General features: G+C 36.9%; 1 protein-coding gene across 1 annotated transcript; it reads left to right on the top strand.

Annotated features, from left to right (window-relative positions):
- Nucleotides 1-2,041: 2,041 nt before the first annotated feature.
- Nucleotides 2,042-4,600, top strand: LOC149053393 (uncharacterized). Its single transcript, XM_089182904.1, has 3 exons — nt 2,042-2,354; nt 2,635-2,784; nt 4,228-4,600. The coding sequence occupies exons 1-3, from the start codon at nt 2,042-2,044 to the stop codon at nt 4,593-4,595; spliced, it is 831 nt and encodes a 276-aa protein (XP_089039030.1). The 3' UTR covers nt 4,596-4,600.
- The last annotated feature ends 12,441 nt before the right edge of the window (nt 4,601-17,041 follow it).

Here is a 17,041-nt window from a genome sequence, read left to right as displayed (position 1 = left end):
TCTTGAGTGCGCCAACGCACTGTACGATTCTTATTCAAGGATTGTCAATCCTTCTATTTTCATTCACTAATAAAGTCGACTTTTCTTTTCAGTAAAGGGCTATTGTGCTTATATGATAAACAAAAGATACATGTTTGCTTGTTGATATGAAATTTCTCTTACTGTGTTCAACTCGACATCTCATCTCAGAAAAAATCTTTCAAGTACACGGCGAAAATCGCCAACAACTTTTAGTTGTCGATTTTCGTTCTCAGGCGGATTGTAGCATTTGTAGAAAGGAAGCAGAAAAGGAAAATGAATAAAGTTACAGTACTTTTGTCATTTTTATCTTATCAAAACCATGAAATCAAAGTATGTCAGGGACAACACAGTGTGATTCCATTTTGTTATTTTTCTGTCCTACGGAGTGCGAGCGTTTCATTTTACCACATAAGGATTCCTTTAACGTTGTTTTTTTTTATCTTAAAGCTGATGAAGATTCTATGAAAATCATCTGTGTTTTATTTGTTCCCAAGTTACGCTTTAGACACTCATACCATTTCGAAAAGTTGCAACATTTTTTAATAGATTCCAATTTTTTCAAGGCTGTTACACATAAACAGCGCATTTTTATTCTCAACGACAAACATGAACAAAAAAAATTAATTATTAAGAGCATGAGAGATGTTGACTATTGTGACAGCAACTGCTGAAACAAGCGCCGATGACAGCATCGTTTTCAGAGGGTTTTTATTTCTCATTAAAAACTCTGGAGGAAGCGTGCTACATGCTATAAAAGGTAGGCTAGTTTCCTTAGACGTTAGCAAGTTAAAATCTGAAAATGAGAAATTTCATTTTTAAATGATTATTTGGAAATAGTATGATACCCATTCTTTTCTGGAAAAAAAATATCTTCCGAAAAAACAAAGATGAGATGATCTCCCTCTTGTGAGGTAAGCGATACTGCATTCCTTGCAGCTATGTAAAGGAATAAGATGTAGGAATTACCATAATATCTCTGATTCTCTAACTCAAAATGAAAGGATCTTTTAAGTCGACGGATTCACGACGTCAGCCTTTTCTCACCTTTTTCAAGTAATTTGTCCAAAGAGGATATGTTAATTGATGATTAACACTTTCTTTATCAAATCTCCAATTTTAAGTTTGAAATGCAACAGAAAACCTTTAATGTTAAATGTTAAAATATTGGGCAGAGAATGAGAAAAGTTTAGATTTCCCTTTCTTCTTTGTGCCTTCTGCACAAGAGAGAATTCTTCATTGTGTCTGCTGTTAATTTAGTTTAATCACTGAGCGAAACCATCACATTCGAGATTCATATCCTAGCAGTGTGCACGAAGTTTGTCACCACGTACAGAGTTTAACAGCTACGCATAACATGAGTTGGTAGAACATCCGAAGTACTTATCAGAACGTAGTAGGTTCAACTCCCATTGCGAGCACTCTGAGTTTTTTTTCTCCAGATATACCAGGGTCATTCACTCAAATATCATCCATAAGGAATCTATTTCGTACGCCATATGAACACAGATGATTCCTAAACATCACCTTGGATAGTCATCCATAGAAGGTGTGTGTATTTAGTTTAAGAATTATGATGGTTGAATTGACTGAAGTCTTTTTATTTCTCCGAGATTTTAAAGTTTTTTTTTTGTGCTATGAAGCCAATCACATGACCAAAAAATTGTGCCAATCGTGCGGGGATTTGCGTTGAGGAGTAAAACTTGTTGAAAACTTATGGCCCTTACAATTGTATTGACTTTTTTTGCTTTTCAAGCTAAAATGGCGAAATAACGAGTTGTACCATTAAAAAGAGATCTATTGTCACGGAAACAACTGGGCGGGGAAAACATTAAAAGAGGCCATCAATCATTTTAATTACATCTAATAAATTGTACTTTTCCTATTGCTAAGATACATTCGATTCAGAACTGATTCCTACATTGCTTCATATATGTTTGTCTGTCTGTCTATCTGCTGTCATAATTTTTTGTCTGCTGGTTGGCTGAGTAATCTACACTTTCCAATGTCAGCATCAGTGGGAATGGCGTGGAATTCAAGCTTCCTAATCCTCCTGGCCTTTTTTTACCTCATGGACCTCGCTACTGCTAAAAAGTTATGCAAGATAGAAGCTAGCATACCTGGTACGGCTCTCAAAGGATATATCTTTAAGAAGGTCTCAGTGGCAGCTCCTCATATGTGTGTTATTGCCTGCGAGAGGGAAACGATATGTCAAAGCTACAATTATGTAATTGGGAACAAGTCCTGTGAATTGAACACCCGAACCAAGGAAGCAAGGCCCGAGAATTTCCAGCCAGATGATTTACGCTTTTACATGGGACGCTTTAGTGGTAGAAGTATGTATCCAGTCTAGTTTATTTTACAAACAAATCTCTCTCAATGAGTTCTTAGAAAAAACCCGTCACTTTCCAAGTGTCGGATTACTTTTTTATCAAACAGGGCCAGTCTTAAAGCAAAATTCGCCTTCCATACTACATTAATATTAGCTAAACTTCACAGATCTTAATTATCATTTTTCTATGCTAACCTCGCTCGGACAAATGTATTTTTAACTCTAATCTGTTTTGCAAATTTTATTATCCTTTAACTATTAATGAAGTCATGTCTATATCGTAGCCCCTTTAGGATCTATTCCTGAATTACCAGCGTTATCGTGCCCAGAGATAAAGTTAAGTGAAGGTAAAGACAGTGTCAGTAAAGAGTACTGGTTGGATCCAGCTAATGTCGGGAGTTCAAAGTTGGTTTATTGCGACATGAGCTTAGGAGGTAGGTCAATATACCAGGAACAGAATTACTTTACACAGTGTTAGGTTTGCTGTTATCCTCTCCTTTTGGGAAATGTTTTCACCTTGTCTCCGTGATATCTTCGATTAATTTCCAATTCGATATCGATGAATGCAAAGGCAAACTGCTCCAATACCTTTGGGTTTTGTGACTGCACCTGCAAAGAAGGATTTACCGGGGATAGACACTCGTGCTCAAGTACAATAGTTACAGACATGCCGAGGTACAATTTAATCCTTTTTTGCATGAAACACTGGAGGTACATTTGAGCTGTCTTCAATCGAGTGGATGAATAATACACCAATAATAGCTTGCACGCATTAAACAAAGCAATTTTAACAGCACGTGACCCTAATCTGGCCGGTCTTGTTTTGAACACCTGACGATCTTTTCGCTCAAAACACACGACGACTTCCCATTACAAGGAATGCTTTTCCAGTTAATTTCTATCGCATCCGTGTTAAAAAAAATGCAATCATATGCGTGTACTGAAAAACAAAAGAGAAATTCAAAACTACGAAAAACTGCGAAAAATCGGCCTTTTCTGTTACACGTGGTTTTTTTTTTTTTCGTAACTTGTAACATGCGTTTGTTTTCCATAAGTTACAAGCATTTTACGCACGTGGGAATGCTGCAATCACTGTTTAAGCAGCGCAAGGTAGAATGGTTATTGTCTACCTGGAGTGATTATGTGCAGTAATTTGCTTCGTCACTCTTTGTTTCTAACACTCAGATATAGAGCAGGGGTAGGGGGGGGGGTGCATAGGGTCATTTTTATTTCACACCTCCCCCTCCAGGTTTCCATCACATACTCAAGTGCTATAATTTCTATACTTGCAATGGTTCTACTTTCTATCTTTTTTTTTTTTTAGTTCCTTAAACTACGAATAGCAACTTTACAAGTATATATCTATTCAATACTTTATCCACGAGTTGGCCACCGGCACCCCTTGATTCTCGTTAAGTACAAGTTTCACTACTTTTTGCCAAGCTGCCAGAATCTTAAGAGTGGTCGTCTGTAAAAATCGAGCAGAGATGTTAAAAATAAAAAAAATGAAATTTTTTCGAACATTGCCAGAACATAGATAGGTTTGAATGGCCTTAGTTACGGAAACATATAAAAAATGCCCCCAAAAAAATCATTTTGGGAGAATGGTGGCATTTTGTGTTTTGGGGGTTCTTAACCGTGTTTTCCCGGTGAAATAGTGCACCTCAAGATAACGGCCGAAAAAAAATTATTTCGCTAGCAATTCGGAAGCCACATATCAATTCTAAAACAAGAGATGTTTTTCAAAGGTTCTGAAGTATTTTTTACAAGATTCCTTAAAAAAACAATTTTTTACGAATTTTCTAGTCAGGTAAAATTTCCTGAACCGTGGGTTTTAATAAGCTTAGTCCTTTTGCAATTGTCATTTCACTTTGTAGCCGATCCTTGCTATCATTACAAAAACCTGAGTGATGCCAATAGGAAGATAAGTTACCTAACACCTGTGGGGTCCGAGTTGTGTGACAACCAACTCCCTGAGGGATGGTATCGTTTTGTGGAAGCTGCAGGAACAAAAATGCCAACAACGCGTGTACCAGTATTCAGATGTGGTACTGCCTACTCTGGCTGGTTGGATGGTGTTGATCCTACAGTGGAGGAGGGTGAAGTTTACCGCAGAGTCTGCTTTAGCGATCGCTCTACTGGCTGCAAATACTCAGAAGTTACCTTTGTGAAAAACTGTGAATCCTACTTCATCTACAAACTTCGCCCACCTACTTGTAACTCACGCTACTGTGGCACAGACTGAATATGAAGCAAATATACTTTGCGTAGCAAGAGGACTCATAAATCGCTCCGTAGGTACATGCGTATAAGGTTTTTGTGTGACGTAATTAACCTTTCTTCTCTATCGTGAACATTATCAATAGATTTTAACTTTGATGGGAGACAGGTATTTATTTCATTAGAATGATAATTCTTGTTAGATAGCCTCTGTCATCGAAGACAGTTGAAGGATCTTCAAGGTAATCTTCAAGTAAAATCTGCATGGCACAAACTCTCAAGCTGATGGTTTTCGAGCCTTTTAATTGTGCATTTTTATTCTTTTAGTCTTTCTTTAGCTGTAATTATTAGCCAAGGTTATTTTATCTCAGGTTGGCGGAATACAATGTCTTACGATATCGGCGTAGAAAAAATAAGTAAAGACAGTCAAAATCTGATATCCTATGAAATTACGCAAAGTTAACGTAATAATTGTAACTCAGTATTTTGAAACGTTGAACTAATTTCCAGACAAACAGTAAGAAAAATTCAATGGTTCAGCCTGTCGTAACCCTGTGTCAAATGTGTCTGAATCGACTAAGATTCATTAGTAATGGATCGCTTACATCTCGGACTGATTTTGAATCTAAGTTAAAGTTCTTTACGCATTGGCTTCAACTTGTCCCTATGCAGTTACGCAGGCGTTTCATTCATTTAAGACGAAATTCGTTAAAATCATTTTTTGTAGCAATTTGAATTGATAATCAGGCGTTTCGAGTGCAATTTGGGGGAAATAAGCACGAGAAAATTTTCAAAGGCTAACTATTTGAAATCAAAATCACAGTTTCTCATTGTAAATTTCTCCTTGTTTTATTCTGCAAAAATATTCAAAAGATCCTATGGAAAAAAAAAGCGCAGGAAAGAAACCAACAAAGGGCAGTGCCTGGTATTTCTAGGCAGATGTGATATTTCTTTTGTAAGATTACTCTTCGAATCATTTGATTTTCATTTGTCTCTAATTTACAAGAAGAGGCCTGAACAAAAGAAAATGGGGCAAAGTAGGGCGAGTTTATTGACGACGTATCAAAATTTAGAAAAATCGTTGGTGCTCTTTTCAAAGGAAAATCATATAAGCTGGGTCACGATGTGGCTCAGCTTCTTGAGTGGTGTAAATAGAAGGGCATCGTGTATGTTATCTCATTATTTAACAAGGACTGTGCATCTCTTTGTAAATGCATTTAACTTGCATGGATTATTTTCAGCTGAGTCTCATAACACGAACACGACAGTAAATGTTAAGGACTGTGTAGTCTATGGGCCGGAGTAGGTTCTCGATAATACTCCTCTGATAAAAGGTTTTGTGAAAGACTCTTCAAACTCACTTGATAGAAATCGCGAAAGTGAAGCTTTCACTATTTTTTAGTGGACTTAATATATATATATATATATATATATATATATATATATATATATATATAACCTGGGAAAAATAACAACAACAAAAAGGAAATGTTCGGGGACCAGAACCCAGTGAAGTAAAAACAGAGCAGTCAATCAAAAATGCTTTCAACTTAATTCACAACGATTCAATAACAAATGGAGAAAGTTATTGAGAAAGACGGTAACGTAAGGAACAGAGGAGGGAATTTTTTTTTAGAACTGTCACAATTAATTTGATATTGAACATTTTTCTTGATTAAATTGCAAATAGTTCTCATAAGTAATGTTCGAATTCATTTGTCAATTATTATTAAGTGAACAGTAATAAAAAAAACTTACACAAAGGCATCTCTCGTAGTTTCTACCTTTTTTAGTGCTAAGGAATGTGGGGGGAGATAGGTGGGAAGTTCTTAACTAAAGGACAATCAGAGAAATTGTTGTTATCTTTAGGAGCTAAGGATAGTAATGGTACCTCTTGCATTGTTGTGTATAAAATGCTCTAAGAAAAATTCATATTCATATTTCGTTAGTGAATGAGGTTGCTAATAAAAAGTGTAAACGCTCCAGGCGGTTAACTTCGCGCGGTTAAAATAATTTTTCCATATCTGGAAACAATCGGAGAAAAAGTATCCTTGAGAAAAGTATCAAACAATTTATTATTCACTGCCGAATCAAACGTTAGGCTTATAAAAACTAAACAAATGATCACAAACTTGAAGGAGCTCTTGATTTTTAACTACTTTCTCCTTGCAAGTGGCATGTCTGAAATTTATACTGATGTAAGGGTGTACATGGTTCACTTTTCTTTTCTCTCTCTCAGATAAAAAGGTTTCATTCATCTTTGCAAACAAATATCTTACCAAACATTCATTTGTACCGTGGTGTTTGTGTTTTAAGTAAGGGGAACAGAGCACTTGAGACGTAAGCAAGTTTTGACCACCCCAACTATGAAAAAAAAACAAAAACAACTGATAGCATGAAACATAAGGTTCACTTTGGATAAATGATTCGAGACAACGTTTCTCCCAATTATTGATAACTCAGTTAATTGAAAACTATTTTTTGGGAATAATTATTAAGAGAATAAAGTTCAAATTACTTGACCGGTCGTACTTCTTTTCTGCTTTGAGAAGTGGAATATTCAGGACTTAATTGTCTTTAAGCCGCACAGGTGCGGCGGTTGTAATTTGCGTCCAAGTGGCGTCTTTCCTACAATAGAAACCTTACAAAAAATAAATTTCCTTAATGCATCAATTTTTGGTCACGGAACCATAATTAAAACAATTTTTTAAAGGACTTATCTCGAACTCAAGTTCCAGTGCACAAAGGCTGTGCATGCAGAAACGAAGCTACTTGACGACGATTTTGACGCAAACGAAAATCAACGGCTGGAAGATCTGCCACGGTCCGTGTACCTGAAAGATTTCTTCTGTTGGTAAGGACCAATTCAATAACTGTGACTATTTTTTACGTTGAAAATTAGGCCCACTGTTTTTTTTTGTAGTGATTCAACGGATGTTTTCATCTTGAGTGCATCAACGCACTTTACGACTCTTATTCAAGGATTGTCGATTCTTTTATTTTCATTCATCAATAAAGTCGAATTTTCTTGTCAGTAAAGGTCTTTTGTGTTTATATCACAAACAAAAAAAAACATGGTTGCTTGTAGATATGAAATTTCTCTTACTGTGTTCAACTCGACATCTCATTTCTGAAGAAATCCTCAAGTACACGGCGAAAATCGGCGGGTGGCAAATCTTTTAGTTGCTGATTGTCCTTCTCAGCCGGATTGTAGAATTTGTAGAAAGGAAGGAGAGAAGGAAAATTAATAAAGTTACAGTACTTTTCTCATTTTTATCTTATCAAAACCATGTTTCAAAGTTGTCATGATGTGCATAGTCGTTCTTGATTTTGGATGATTGCGCGAACATGCATGTATGCAGAATTGATTCCTACGTTGCTTCATACACGTTTGTCTGTCCGCCGTTATATTTTTTTGTCTGCTGGTTGTCTAAGTAACCCACACTTTCCAGTTTCAGTATCAGTGGGAATGGCGCGGAATTCAAGATTCCTGATCCTCCTGGCCTTTTTGTATCTCATGGACTTCGCTACTGCTGAAAAGCAATGCAGGACAGAAGTTAGCATACCTGGTACGGCTCTGAAAGGATATGTCTTTAAGAAGGTCCCAGTAACAGCTCCTCATGTGTGCGATATCACTTGCGAGAGGGAAGCGATATGTCAAAGCTACAATTATGTAATCGGGGAAAAGTCCTGTGAATTAAACACCCGAACCAAGGAAGCAAGGCCCGAGAATTTCCAGCCAGACGATTTACGCTTTTACATGGGACGCGTTAGTGGTAGAAGTATGTATCCGGTTTAGTTTATTATCTATACAAATCTTTCTCGATGAGCTCTTGGTGAAAAACCGCCACTTTCCTAGGGCAAGTATGTAATTGCTTTGTTCTCAAATAGAGCCAGTGTCTTAAAGCAAAATTCGCCCTCCACACTACATTAATATCAACTTAACTTCACTGATCTTGATTATTATTATTTCAGGTTTATCTTCCCCGGACAAATACACTTTCCACTATAATGTGTTTTGCAATTTCTATTACCCTTAAACTATTAATTACGTAATGTTTATATCGTAGCCCCCCTTAGGATCTATTCCTGAATTACCAGCGTTATCGTGCCAAGAGATAAAATTAAGTGAAGGTGAAGACAGTATCAGTAAAAAGTACTGGTTGGATCCATCTAATGTCGAGAGTTCAAAGTCGGTTTATTGTGAATGATTTTGGGAGGTAAGTCAATAACAAGAACAGAATTACTTTACACAGTGTTTGGTCTGCCTTTGCCCTTGCGTTTTTGTGAAATGCTATCACCTTGTCTCAGTGTTCTCTCTCGATTGATTTCCAATTAGACATCGATGAATGCAAAGACAGCAATAAAGTTTGTGACGAAAATGCAAACTGCTCCAATACTGTTGGGTTTTATAATTGCACCTGCAATAAAGGATTTACTGGGGATGGACATTCGTGCTCAGGTAAAATAATTACAGACACGCCAAGGTACAGTATTTAATTCTTTTTCGCCTAAAAACCCTAAAGGTACATTTGAGCTATCTACAATCGATTAAGTGAATAATAGACCAATAATAGCTTGGATGCTATATCAGTGGACCCTTAGCATCAAACAAAGCCATTTTAGCAGGAACCATTGTCATACTAGTGCTAAGTTATGTTTTTTAAGCAGCATTACCCATACATGTTTATGCACGGAGTTGCCATGATATACATCCAGTTTGTTTCAGAGCCTTGATTTTAGGGAATTAATTGGAGAAGAGAATGCAAGACTTAGGTTGCATGTTTCAAAAATCTACTTCGTTAAAGACGAGAAAGTGAAAGCTTTTTCTTATTATCTGAAATGATTAAAGTAATTACAAATCGTTAGGTGACAAAAGTAAAGTGCAAAATGCATATACGGTTTCTCAGATATTGACGAGTGTAAAGGAAATCACTCCTGTCACGCGAATGCTACATGCATGAACAACCTTGGATCATATGCATGTCAATGTCATGCTGGATATACTGGAAATGGACGAAACTGCACAGGTGAATTTAATTTGTTCGTTACAATACTTAGAATAGTCCTGCATGATACGTTCGAGAAGCAGGAACAAGCCAGTTATTTAGCCAGTTGTTTCAGGGCCGTCGGGATGATTAATTGTAATATTCGTGATGAAATATAACTTTCAAATATCTTATTCGTGAAACGAAAAAAAGAGTAGGGCATTGGTTTTATTGTTTATAATTATTAAAGTAATTATGCAACTGAGAGTCTTCCCATTTTAAAGTGACAAACATGATAAAGTACAAATACGTATACGGTTTCTCAGATATCGACGAATGTAAGGGAAATCACACTTGTCACGTGAATGCTACCTGCAAGAACATCGACGGATCCTATGTTTGTGAATGTCAGCCTGAATTTAATGGAAATGGTCAAAACTGCACAAGTGAATTTAATCTCTTTGCTATAATATTTGGAATATTTTTGCTCGAATCTAACCTGAAGCTGCTGAGGTGACCACTGTCGGCCACACTATTAGTGTGACACATGTAAACGATACTGGTTGTACCTTACTTCTGCCTAGAGCTGTCCTTTAATACGCCGTCCGAAAAAGGAGGAGCTCAATTTCGGATTAAGCTGAAATCATTTTGACCTCCAGTTTAGGTTCTTCGAGTGATGATATCCTACACATGTATCACTTGACCCCTTAGTTAACGCATAGTCAATTTTCTTTTAAATTTCACCGCTTTTTGGCAAGCAGCCAGAATTATATGACATTAAAGAAAATCTTGAAACATTGATTTTAATAATATCAATCCTTTTGCAATTGTCGTTTCACTTTGCAGCTGATCCTTGCTATCATTATGAAAACCTGAGTGAAGCCGATAGAAAGATAAATTACAGTACACCTCACGGTTCAGAGTTATGTGACAGAAAACTCCTCGAGGGATGGTATCGTTTTGTGGGAGCCGCAGGGACAAAAGTGCCAACAACGCGCGTGCCAGCGGTTGAAGGGTGCTCATCCTACAGTGGAAGATGGTGAAGTTAAAAGGACGGTCTGCTTTAGTGATGGCTCTACTGGTTGCCAACAGTCAATAAATATCAGACATAGTTTGAAGCTACACTGGTTTGCAGATTTGATGAATGTAACCGAAGAAGTTACAATTCATAGACCCAACGTTTCGACACTCCTGTCTAGTGCCTTCATCAGGGGTGATCTAAACGCTGCAACAAGAGGTCCTTTTATATGATCACTAATTAGCGGCCTTTTTTTTCTGACGAGGTGTAAATAGGCGTCAGGAAGCAGACCGCCATCGTCACGATTTAAAGGAGCGTGGGCGGAGTTAATGTGCCAAGCCTCCAAACAAAGGCGCTGATGGTAACGCCGATTAGTGGTGATAATTTTAGAATTATCCCACCCAATTGTATGGTTGGTTAGGCAAGTATGCTCCGATAAAGCTGAATTTTCCTTTTTGCAAAGAAAAACCGCTTTTTGGTGCTCTTTTAACCGTGTACCAAACTGGCGTTTGGTCTGTCCGATGTATTCGTTATCACAGTCATTGCAAGGAATAGAATAAATGGCGTCGGTTCGTTGTTCTTTCGTTCTTTCTTCCGTATACAGCTTATTTAACTAAGCACACAGGCACTTCATTCATTCAAGATGAAATTCGTTAAAATAATTATTGCAGCAATTTGTATGGGTAATCAGGGGTTTCGAGTGCAATTTGGCAGAAATCAGTACGAGTAAATTTTCAAAAGCTAACTCAATTAAATAAGCCATTAGGGCGAGTACAACTTGCTTCTGTATGATTACGTTTAAAAACTGCATGTAGCTTTTAAAAGTTGACCTGTTTTTCTAAGTGTAATGTTTGCCTACAACAGTAACACGCAAAAAGAAAAATATTCGAAGCTGCGATGTGCTACAAATAAGACTTAGAGTAGTATAGGTAAGTTGTTAGGTGTTGCAAAGAACTTTGTACACCGTTCAAGCACATTACCAACAATTTTTCACAGAAATATCCGAAATCCGAATTACAGTTTCTCACTGTGAAATTTTCCTTGTTTTATCCTGCAAAAATATTCAAAAGATCCTATGAAAAATAATAAGCGCAGGAAAGAAACCAACAAAGGCCAAAGGATTGCAGGGTAGATTTGATATTTATTTTGTAAGATTAGTCTCTGAATCATTTGATGTTCATTTGTCTCTAATTTGCAAGAAGAGAGCTAAACACAAAGCAAATGGGGCAAAACAGGGCGAGTTTATTGACGACGTATCAAAATATAAAAAAATTGTTGGTGCTCTTTTCAAAGGAAAATGATAAAAGCTGTATCAGGATGTAGCTCAGCTTCTTGAGAGGTGTAAATAGAAGGGCATCGTGCATGTTATCTCCTGATTTAACAAAAACTGTGTATCTCTTCATAAATATATTTAACTTGCATGGACTATTTTCAGCTGAGTCTCATAACACGAACACAACTGTAAATGTTAAGGGCTGTGTATTCCATGGGCTGGAGTAGGTTCTGTGATGAAAGATTTTGTGAAAGACTCTTCAAACTCACTCGATAGCAATCGCGAAAGAGTAACTTTCACTATTTTTTTGGTGGATTCAATAACAAATGGAGAAAGTTATTGAGAAATATCGTAACGTAAGGAACAGGGAAAGGAATTTTTTTTTTAGAACTGTCACAATTAATTTGATATTGAACATTTTTCTTGATTAAATTGCAAGTAATTTTCACAAGTAAAATCAATTCAATCGTCAATTATTATTAAGTAAACAGTGATGAAAAAAAACTTGCACAAAGGTATTTCTCGTACTTTCTGCCTTTTTTAGTGCTAAGGAATGTACATTAATTTGCTACCCAAAGAGGGGGTGGGGGAAGATAGGGGAGAAGTTCTTAATTAAAGAATAATGAGAGAAATCATTGTTATCTTTAGGAACTAAGAATGGTTCTTCTTGCATTGTTGTGTACAAAATGCTCTAAGAAAAAATCATATTCATATTTCGCTAGTGAATGAGGTTCAAATAAAAAGCGTAAATGCTCTAGGCGGTTAACTTGATACGATTAACATATTTTTTTTCCTATATCTGGAAACAGTCGGAACTGTTGCTGAATAAAGCCTGGTAATAAAACCACGAAGGGGAATTTTGCCCATAGTCTTTCATTGCTGGATTGCATTATTTATCCCGTCGATGTCATCTGTTCGGTAGTAGGAAGTGAATAACGTTTTCGTACACCACGAATGTGAGTGCACATGCTGGCGATTCTCTAACAAAGCTAAAATCAACAAGAAAAAATAAAGTAAAACCAACAATGAACGTGTTCAAACAGAATACGGTTTCTTAACATCTTCTACAACGCTCCTTAACTGGATTCCCGAAACTCAACAAGGACAAGTATCTTAATAACTTCACAGTATTCGATAATATAACTGACGAAAACAACGCTATAACACCTTCCATATAAAACTAACTTCGAATTTTAACAGCCTCTTAATGATCTATCGCCTGTCTCGAACCATTTCATATCAAACTCACGGGGTACAAATAGTCTTAACATGAATATAGTGACCACGCCCACTTCACGCCCCACTCAAATCGAGTGTAATTTTCGAACATTTTACCATCGTGCGGATTCTCTACGGAAAAAAGCACTCAATGTACCTCTGAAATATTAAACTATAATATTGTGGCTTTCTATTTCATTTATTTTCTAACTTGAAGGTAAAGTTTTTCCCTCGTCATTTTAATCTTTTCTCCGAGCGGTTGTGTGAAATTAACAAGGCGTTTTTATTCAAAATACAACCGAGTGAAGCGTCTCGGGCGATATCCCTTTTACGCAAGCGCAATTTACAAATGTACCGCCAGAATAAAAAAGAGGAACAAATTTCCTTTGTTTTGATGTGTTAAGTGTCGAACAAAAAGCAGATTTACCCTCGTCAAATGGCGTTTCAAAACAGCTGTATCTTCCTCCTTTTGATTTTTTCCTGTTTGGTGAGCGTGAAAACAGTAGGAGAGGGATCGGGAAACTCAGAAAGCACTTCGGGAATCAATCTGCCATTGTTTACTTACGAGATAAAAACGTAAGATTTGTGAAGTTCATCGCAGTATGAAGTCTAAATAATGCCTTTTTTAAGCTTGTTCGCTGGATTTTTCGTAAACTTCCCTGATTAATTTTTCGTTTCAGCTTACTAATCTATACTATTTCAAAGCAAAGAAGTTTTCAGAGAAAACCATGAGTCGGTCATTTCAATAATTGTAAACAAAATGTTTGAGCAATCAGGTATACGAGGTATAATAATCAATAGCCATATATCAGAAGTCTTCAGAAAGAAAATATTCTGTTTTCAGAAAGCTGTCAAGAAAGCTAGTAATCGTGGCAATTAAATGCACTTCTTAGCAATTTGGAAACGGGCCCTCGGTATCGATTTAAGGTGTATTACAACGAGGTTGATGTACATCAGCTTAAAGATGAGAACAGCCAGTCGAGGGGAGAAAAAATAAAATTAGAAGAATAGTTGGTACAGGAGAAGGCAAAGCGATTGCGAGTGGATAAAAAAGCCCGAGAAGTTCTCGAGAAAGCTGAGAAGAAAGGGGCCTTCTACAATAAAAAATTTATTCAGTTGGCCAAAAAAGTGATTACAAATGGGACAAAAGGTAGAGGCCCAGCTAAGAAAAAGTTTAATGACTATTCTAAGCACCATCAAAATAGAATTAAAAACCAACTGAAGGAGGGGTGCCAAACTACACTCTCCTTTCTTGGGCTGTACAATTTTGTTGCAACCAAAATTGAAGTCCTCAACACTGAAACTAATCAATATGAAACTTTCAATCTTGTTGGAGAGAGAGAGCTGCCATTTACAGAGTCTGACCCAAAGGCCCTTAATAATGATGACATTGATAACATAAATATGTGGCTTTACCTCAAAGATAAATTCATTATTTCAAATGAGGCCTGGCATGAAATTGCCATTAAGGCTGATGATCTCCCCAATATATATTCCATCAAGAAGCAAATTAATGAGCTAAACAGTGAATGGAACTAGAAACCAACACCAGGAGATGCTGAAGGTGTTCAGTTAGGATTTGCAGAAAGCTTGCAAAAGCACATTGTTAAGCTTAAGAAGAATGGAGAAATCAATGATGGAGAAACTATTAAGATCAAGCTTGGTGGTGATGGTACAAATATTGGAAAGGGGCTTACAGTTGTCAACTTCACTTTTACTATTCTCCATGAAAAGGATGTGGTAATGGGTGTGAAGGGAAATTATATACTTGCTGTTATAAAAACTACAGAGACATATGATAATCTGAGAGACAGCCTAGCAGACCTTCGAATGGAAATGTCGAACTTAAAGGAGATAAGTGCAAATAATTGCACATATAAAATTGAATACTCTTTACGTGGATATTTGAAATTTTTAGCGCTGGTATGTGGTTTAGGCAGGGCAAATGAGGATTATGCTTGTGTGTGGTGCAAGTGTCCCAGGGAGCAACGGTGGGACACAAGCAAGACATGGTCAATTAATGACCCCAAATTTGGTGCTAGAACTGTCACCAAAATAGTAAGGTTTTCCACTGGAAGGAAATTAAACTGTAAGGCACAACCATTATTTGGTTTTATACCTATGGACCTTGTCATCATAGATACACTACATTTTTTTCTGAGGATTTCAGATGTTTTCATTAACTTGTTCATAAGAGAGCTGAGAAGAAGTGATGCTACTGAGAAAAAAAAACCTCTGATGGATTCCCAAGAGATAAATATAAACACATGGCATGTTATGAAAAATTTATAAAAAGTATGGGAATCACTTTTAATTTTAGAATCAACAAAGAGAGCAAAAAGCTGGAATATAGAGATCTTACTGAACCTATGCTTGTCCCTCTTTGCAGTCAAAACAAAGACATACAAGTGATCTGGGCTAAATTTATGGACATAATTGGTGATTTGAGGCTAGATTTTATATCTGAAGAGGGTATTCTTGAACTGCAAAGAAATATCAAATCATGGTTTGAACACTTTCTAAAAGTTTACCAAGCAAAAGATGTCACTCCCTATATGCATGCACTATGTTATCATGTTCCTGAGTTCCTGTCACTTTATCAGAACATAGCATATTACACATAGCAAGGCTTGGAAAAATACAATAATAGAGCTTCTAAAGATTTCTTCAGATCCACAATTCACAAAGGGGTTGATGCCCTCAAACAACTGTTTCTGAAAAAAAACAGGATTCAGTTCCTGGAGGCAGCAGGTTATGAAAGGGTTTAAGAACACCTACAACGATGAGCTTGTATTCAATGATTGGACTTCTTTGTCCCAGCTAATACTTAATAGTTCTTGGAATTACATAAGCAAAATCTTCAGCTACATTTAAAACTCTTTCATCCCACTTCAGCCCCAGATATGAATCAAGCACCCTATTTAACTCCAATTGGTAAACCATCTTCCCTCTTTGAAGAACGCCGGGCAAAACACTCCCAAGACCCTCCATGAAAACATCTTGGTCAACATTAAGGTCCATGTTTATATCAGGGTCCTATCGCCGTCTAGACCAAAGCTTTTTCTTTATTTTACGAACAAGTTGGCCACGGAACGATTCTTTTCTATCCTCTAGAGAGTTTTTCGAGGGAATGAACAGCTTTTCGCTGCGAACAAACGGAAAATATCCAGATCCTCTATCGGCCCTGAAGAGTGTCCATTCATCGAAGCATGTGCTATAGCCAACGTAATGAATTTTCAACCTCTCTTGTTGATTTTGTCAACCTCCCTGATCTCAATATCATACAGTTTTGTATCTTTCTATCGTGGATTCCCCTTTCTAACGGGGGTTTATGTTAAGTATTTGTTGCAAAATCGCTTTGCTTTTTTTTATTTCCCTCTTTAGCCTGTCCGCCATTTTTAAAATTCGCAACGGAGACCATGTGCATCACGTAGGGTTAGTGGTCGCGTACACCTGGAACCGAGAAAAACAAATGTGCGTCGCGCTGGGGAAAGAGTTTGATATGTTTACAAAGCGCCAACTAAAATTAAATATGAGATCCCAGTATGCCCTCTTGGCCAATTCTTGATCATATAAATAGAGAATAATACATGGGCGCGCGTAGATATGGAATTTCTCTGCGAGTGTTTAACTCGATAGCTCACGAGTGAGCGCAGCGAACGGGTGAGATGATGAGTTGAACACGAGAAGAGAAATTCCATATCTACAAGTAACCATTTATTATTTTGTTTATCATATAAACACAATGGCCCTTTACTCACAAGAAGCGCCGACTTCCTTAATGAATGAAAATAAATGAATCGACAATTGCCAAATAACAATCATGGAGTGCGTTGGCGCTAAGTATAACTCTTTGGATGGAAAAATGCGTTAAATCACGATTTCAAAAACAACAATGTTTGTAATTTTCAATTTACAAAATTCCATTTATTGACTTTGTCCTTATCAACAGAAAAAGTCTTTCAGGTAAACGG

This window comes from Pocillopora damicornis, chromosome 1, assembly GCF_964200805.1.
Source record: "Pocillopora damicornis chromosome 1, jaPocDami1.2, whole genome shotgun sequence".
Taxonomy (NCBI): Eukaryota; Metazoa; Cnidaria; class Anthozoa; order Scleractinia; family Pocilloporidae; genus Pocillopora; species Pocillopora damicornis.
This window is presented reverse-complemented; position numbering and strand designations above follow the sequence as displayed.